Source organism: Elephantulus edwardii, unplaced genomic scaffold (genome assembly GCF_000299155.1).
Source record: "Elephantulus edwardii isolate Elephantulus edwardi_28Jun2011 unplaced genomic scaffold, EleEdw1.0 scaffold00036, whole genome shotgun sequence".
NCBI lineage: Eukaryota > Metazoa > Chordata > Mammalia > Macroscelidea > Macroscelididae > Elephantulus > Elephantulus edwardii.
In genome coordinates this window covers 8,700,971-8,707,847 of record NW_006399786.1, presented here as the reverse complement: position 1 = coordinate 8,707,847, position 6,877 = coordinate 8,700,971, and the positions used below count along the sequence as shown (strand labels likewise).

Genomic DNA, 6,877 nt, shown 5'->3' with positions numbered 1-6,877 from the left:
TCCCTTTTGTGATTGCAGATGACCAGATAAAGCATGGAGGTGCAAGGCAAGGTATTTTCTGTGCCTCAGACTTCTGGAAACAGAAAACCCACCGTAGTTAAGATTACCTAACCTATCCTAGTTCAAACTCTGACCTTTTATAGAATGCAGGCCAAGTCACTTCCTCTGATGATTTCTAAATCCAACAGGGGTTGTGAATTTTCATGTGCAAGCCTCTCTGACGGCTTTCCTGAATCCTGATTACTGGACAAGTGTCAGCGGACCCCAGGGTGGCAGGATCCAACAGCCACTGCCAGGGTTCAGGGCACAGAGGTCTTCTTTACCCTCCACTCTTTATTCATATCTTATTTCAGATGCAGGGGGCGGAGAGGCGGGTGTCACTGGGGTGATGGGGGGAGGCGTTTCTTAAACGCTCGACAACATCGTGGAGGTGAAGATCTGTTGTAAAATCTGAGGGATCTCCTTGGTATCCATGGCAACGAAAGACCGGCCGGCTGGTAAAGTCCTCTGAAGCCTGCGGGGGAGGAAAGGGAAAGAGAATTACCATTGCAAATTGGGTCCCTCTTCCACCTCCCAGGCCTTCAAACGAAAAAACACTGGATCCCTTCTTAGGGAAGGAAGTTTTTGCTTTTTAATACCTTGCTGGCTGCCTGCAATTGAATTAATTGGCTGTCACCAGGTTCTGAAAGGCTTGGAAGAGCAATGGGGAAGGACACATTGAAAGCAGGGAAGGTTTTTTTCAGTGAGAAAAAAAAAAATCAGCCAACGAGAAACGATTCCTCCCCCCCCCCCCCTTTTACTACTATCATTTCCTGGTATTTTGTCCTCTCTGGGAGAACCGAGTCCAGGGACCAATCTGGGATTAGCTCACCTGGGTCCCCCAACAGGCTGGCCTCCTGCTGCACTTTTAAGTGCTTTTCCTTTCTTAGAAAACTGGCTTCCAAAAACGCAGCCGCCAAACCCCAAGTGGTTCTTGCTCTCTCGCTTTTTTTCCATATTATACAATGTGAAATGCAATCTGAACTATCCAGTTGCTGCTCTGAAGACACGGAGGTTATATAGGCTTATGGTAATTTTTCAAATGCCAATTTATCATTTGGAACAAAGGGCCATTTTAAAATGCAATGAAACAGTAAGACACAAATCTAGCCAAAAGAACGCCTCCTTTCACTGTGCCAACGGAGTTAGGTTTTGAAGTGACATTTAATAAAAGTCCACCATCTGAGCCGTATCATACATTTGGCATGCCTGGTGGACCAGCTAATTCTGCGGCCTATCTTCGGCCAGTGGATGTTGGACCACTTCCCTCGGAAACCACAAGGGTATTATTGTACTTTCTTTAAGCATTCAAACAGGATCTGTTCACTAGAAAGACAAAATAGGCATTTCAGCCTCAACCAGCATTCACTGAGCTTGCCATCTGCCTGCCTAGTTCTTGGCTGGGGCTGAGGAAATAAGGCAGAAAAGGTTTGAGTTATCAAAGACCCCAAAGTTCCATAAGAGGCTGTGTCCTTAGGCTGAGAAAAAAGCAATGCTGGTTTTTAATAAAACCTACGGTAGTAAAAACCAAACAAACAAAAAACCAAAACTACAGTACTGATGTGATACTGGGCCCATTCTCAATTTTACTCTGCAACCCTGCATAAGGAGAAAGGAATAATTAGCATTTTGGAAACAAGAAATTTCCTAGTCTTTTTATAAGAGAGATGGAATAATGAAAGGGCTCATAGCCTTTTGTGGTTTAGGCAGGGATTTAATTTTTTTTTTACTAAGAGATACACTTTCATTTACATTTTACTGATTCTTACAGGTTATGAAGCTGAGGAAAACCATAAGCTTTTTCCATTTGCAATTCCAAAAGTAAATGTCACTATGTTTGAGTCATGAAAGTGTTTCCAGATTTTTCCTTTTAGATCATCCTCAATTTTATTTATCGTCTGACCATAAATTTCTTTACTGAAGAAAATTTCCGGAGCAGCATCTTACACTATATGATGTCTTACATTGTCTCCAAGTGTTTTGGCTGAGAAAGTCTTGTCTCCCAGTAAGAAAAAACACAGGCATACTCTTTCTCTCACATGCGTGTGCGTGCACGTGTCCATATACTCACTCACACACTCATACTCTCTTATTTTAATAGTAGATGTTCACTACTTTGAATATGATTTGAACATGAACTGATAAGACATGAGTTTGGGAAGTTGATACAAGGTTTCAAGTACTATCTGCCTTATTAGTAGACTGATGAGCTTATTTATTGTTTGTTTTATTACTGGTTTAAGTAGAAATGAAAGAGAATTCATTTAAAGCTATGATAGCTGTGTAAGTACATCCCTCTCAGCCTGAAGGAGTGACTGGGGCTTCTGGTTCTCATCCACTTCCCCAGTGGCCCTGCCTTCCTGAACCCCTGCAATGCCCCGCATCAGGTCCTTCTGTGTCTGTACCCCCTCACATTCTTAAATTGCACTTACCTGGTTGCTTGATCACCCAAGGATCCAATGAAAATGGCAAAAGCATTGACTTGCGGGTTACTTGTCAGTATTTGGGTGAACCTGTCAGGATGTATTCCATAGCGAGACAGATTCGCATCGCTCAAGACTATGACGAAGTACTCATCAGCCTCTTCCTTAGCAATTTCTTTGATGGCATGTTCCGTCCCCTCTAAGGTATGGTCCCCACTCATGCAGAACTGGGCGTGGGCGTGCATTGTCTGGGGGGCAAGAGACATGGCACAGAAGTTACGGTTGAGAGACTTCTTTTTAGGGAACGTGACAGTTTTTCTATCAACCATGAGAACACAGAAGCACCTAGAGTTTCTCACAAGGAACAGTCTCTTCGGGAACTCAATTTGATTTGTGACTTTGAGAGACACCTGTACACAGTGATACGTGTATTCACTACAGACATGCATTAAAATAGGAACGTTCTATCACCGTTTACATACACTTTAAAATGAAGCTGCCATTTAAAGTGGAAAAGGTGAGAAGAACAAAAACAAAACAAACCAATCCAAAACTTGGTATTCCTATTGGAAGATGGAGATGATACAGGAAAAAGAAAAAAGGAACTGACACTGATTTTCCAACAAATTTAGTCCAATAATGAAATACTGTAGTCACATCAGTAGCAATTACTTTAAAATGATGGTATGTTTGATTCTACTGAAGATCTAAGTATAAGGAATTCAACTGACCGGGAAGTACTGAGAAACACATAAAATGAGGGTCAGAGAGTAGCTGGCAGAGGCATCATTTTCTTCTGTTGGAATACCTCAGGCTGGGAAACTATGGACATAGGCTTTGGTATAGGACTCTGAAAATATGCAGTGAATGTATTTTATCTGTATAGTGGATAAAAAAAATGGGCATGATGATTCTTTCCTCAGTTTAATACCTAAAGTTTGCCAGACAGAAGGCTTTTCTCTTTATTGCATCTGCTGCTTCATCAGTGAATCTTCTCAGTGTTCAGGAGTCACTTGATAGAATCGGATAGACTTTTTCAGAGAACAGAGATAACTGAGTAGCTTTACCTTCAGAATTTCTAGTCTTTGCTTGTTATCCTTGGGAACTTTGTTCACTGGAACCAGGCTAATGTTGTAGGCATCCCCAGAGTGGCCAACGATGTCATACTACAAATGAGAGAATCACAGAGTTAGAGTCCACTAACAATTAACTCTCTGGACCAGTAAATTTCCAACTGTTTGGCTAAAGGATGTCCAACACGTGGCCACAGAAAAGTGCAGAGAGATGGATGTCTTATTACAAAGGCAAATCAATTTTAGGCGCATTTACTTCTGCTTTACATTCTTCTATGAATTTGGCTCTCCTGTAGAAAGTAAAAGGAGTGATCGGGGTTTCAATGACCAAGAATTCCATTCTCAACTTTCAAGAGATATGTTCTGATTTACAAATAATGTCTACAAATGCAGTGGCAGGCAGAATCTAAGATGATCTTGGAGATTCCTGTACCCTGGAGGATACACTCTTTATAACCCCCTTAAGCCTGAGCAACACCTCCCCATATGATAAGACATCATTCAGTCACACATGTGATTATGTTACATCAGCAGAGAACTGCGAGAAGTCCAGGCTGGGTTTAGAAGGGGTCGTGGTACTAGGGATATTGTTGCTGATGTTAGATGGATCTTGGCTGAAAGCAGAGAATACCAGAAGAATGTCTATCTGTGTTTCATTGATTATGCAAAGGCATTTGACTGTGTGGATCATAACATACTGTGGCTGACTCTGAGAAGAATGGGAATCCCAGAACATTTAATTGTGCTAATACAAAACCTATACTTGGACCAAGAGGCAGTAGTCAGAACAGAGCAGGGTGACACTGCATGGTTCAAAATTGGGAAGGGTGTACGCCAGGGATGCATCCTGTCTCCATACCTTTTCAACATGTATGCAGAGCAGATTATCTGAGAGGCTGGGCTCTATGAGGAGAATTGTGGCATCAGGATTGGTGGAAGGTCTATTAACAATCTGCGTTATGCAGATGACACAACCCTGCTTGCTGAAACTGAGGAGGACCTCATGCACTTGCTGCGAAGGGTCAAGGACTGCAGCCTTCAGGATGGACTGAGGCTCAATGTCAAGAAGACAAAGATTCTCACCACTGAACCAATTGGCAGCATCAGGATGGATGACGAAGAGATTGAGATTGTTCACAGCTTCAGTTTGCTCGGCTCCACAGTCAACACTCTTGGCACCAGCAGTCAGGAAATCAAAAAGCGTATTGCGATGTGAAAGTCTGCTGTTAGGGACCTCTCTAAAGTACTCAGGAGCAACAGCGTCTCTCTGGAGACTAAGGTGCGCCTGATACAGGCCATGGTCTTTGCAATCGCTTGTTATGCATCAGAGAGTTGGACAATGACTACGGAGGACAGAAGGAGAGTGGATGCTTTTGAGCTGTGGTGCTGGAGAAGGGTACTGAAGGTACCCTGGACTGCCAGGAAAACAAACAGATTCATCTTGGAGAGGATTAAACCAAGCTACTCCTTGGAGGCAAGGATTCTGGGGCTTCGTCTGACATACTTTGGACATGTTGCCAGGAGGGACGGGTCCTTGGAGAGGGACATCATGCTTGGGAGGGTTGAGGGACAACGCAGGAGGGGAAGACCCTCTATGAGATGGATTGATTCGGTGACTGGGGTAATCGGGATGGGTGTGTCAGAGGCGGTGCGTTTGGCGCAGGACAGAGCAGGGTTTAGGGCTGTTGTGCACAGGGTCGCTATGAGTCGGAAACGACTCAACGGCACATAACAACAACAACATGGGTTGGGATTAGGGGAACTCTGGTGGCTTAATGGTAAAGAAGTTCACTGTCATCCTAAAGGCATGCAGTTCAAAACCATCATGGGAGAAAGATGGGCAATATCCTCCCATGTGATTTACTGCCTCTGAAAATCTGCTGGAGGGTCAGCTATGGGTCAATTTTAACTCAACAGAACACAACAACCATCACAACGTGGGGGAGAAAAGGATTTTAAAGATGCAATTAAGGTTATTAATCCGTTTACTTTGAGTTATTCAAAAGGGAAAGGCCTGACCATGTAAGGCCTTGAAAAGTAGGAGAGATTTTTAAGGCAGATAGTAGAAAGGAAAGAGGTTTGAACGGTGAGGGGCATTTAACATGACAGAATTTGCTCATGGCTGAGGTGAAGGGGATCATATGCCAAGAACTGCTTTCAGGAGCTGAGAGTGACCCTTGGCCAAGAGCCAGCAAGGAAACAGGGACCCGAGTCTTACAAAAGTAAGGAAACAAATTATACCAACAACCTGAATGAACGTGGAAGATGATTTCCCCTGCCCCCAAACTGGACCCTCTAGTAATAGTCCAGCTCAGTCAACAACATGATCTTGGCCTTGTGAAACTCTAAGCAGAATTGGGTCTGCTCAGACTTTCCCACTACAAAACTATAATAAATGGGGGTTCTAATAAGCTATGATGTTTGTGTTAATATGTTAGGTAGAAATAGAACTCTCCAACTCTTTAGACTGTTTTGTTCAGAACCGCTCAGTATATGCTCACAGAGAAGTACGGAGAGACAGCTAAGTGTTTCTTAGCAAAGGCAGACAGATTACAGGATCATTTGCTTCAAATTTAACCTCTTGTCCATTTTTGTTGTTGTTGTTTGCCGATGAGTCCAAAGTGACTCATAGCGGACCCTCCAGCAGATTCTCAGAGGCAATAAATGACACAAGAGGAGACTGCCGATCTTTCTCTCCTAGAGCAGCTGGTGGATTTGAACTGTTATTACTTGGGATTGCACCACAGCTTCTTACCACTAGGCTACCAGAGCTCCCTCTTGTCCTACAGAAAACTAATAAACCCAAACCAAATGCACTGTTGTTGAATTGCTTATGACTCATAGTGACTCTTTAGGAATGAGGAAACTGTCCCATAGTATTTCCCAGTTTGTGAATCTTTACAGAAGCAGACAACACCACCTTTCTCCCATGGAGTGGCTAGTAGTAATCACTGCCATGGAACTAATTTATAGCTCGCCCTCCGCTCCTGAGGAGCCCTTATTGAATTTGAACTGCCAGAGAGGCTCACTCTTTGATTTACAGTCCCTAAAGACTATGACCAAGAGTTCCCTACATGTATGTGAAACAACTAAAAGTGCCATGGCTTGGGCTGGGTATACCTTAGTCTTTAAACTGACATCCTTGCTCTCTAATACTTTAAAGAGGTCCTTTAATTGCATCCCTTGACAGTGAAATATATTTTATTTCTTAATGGCTGTTAAGCTCAAGGAACTGAAGAGCAAATTCAAACCTCAAGATGCTACAATCAAGGATGTTTTAGGCAGAATGTTAAATGATCCAGGAGGCATCAAAAGAAGATGGAAGGAATATACTGAGTCATT

General features: G+C 43.1%; 1 protein-coding gene across 1 annotated transcript in view; it reads right to left on the bottom strand.

Moving 5' to 3' along the window:
- Window positions 1-405: 405 nt before the first annotated feature.
- The window catches only part of VWA8 (von Willebrand factor A domain containing 8), a 519,526-nt gene continuing 513,054 nt past the window's right edge, over window positions 406-6,877 (bottom strand). The window contains exons 43-45 of the mRNA XM_006884567.1: window positions 3,530-3,628; window positions 2,472-2,710; window positions 406-514 (exon numbers count right to left, since the gene is read on the bottom strand). Of these exons, the coding sequence (XP_006884629.1) occupies window positions 406-514; window positions 2,472-2,710; window positions 3,530-3,628 (447 nt within the window). The remainder of the gene's footprint in view (window positions 515-2,471; window positions 2,711-3,529; window positions 3,629-6,877) is intronic.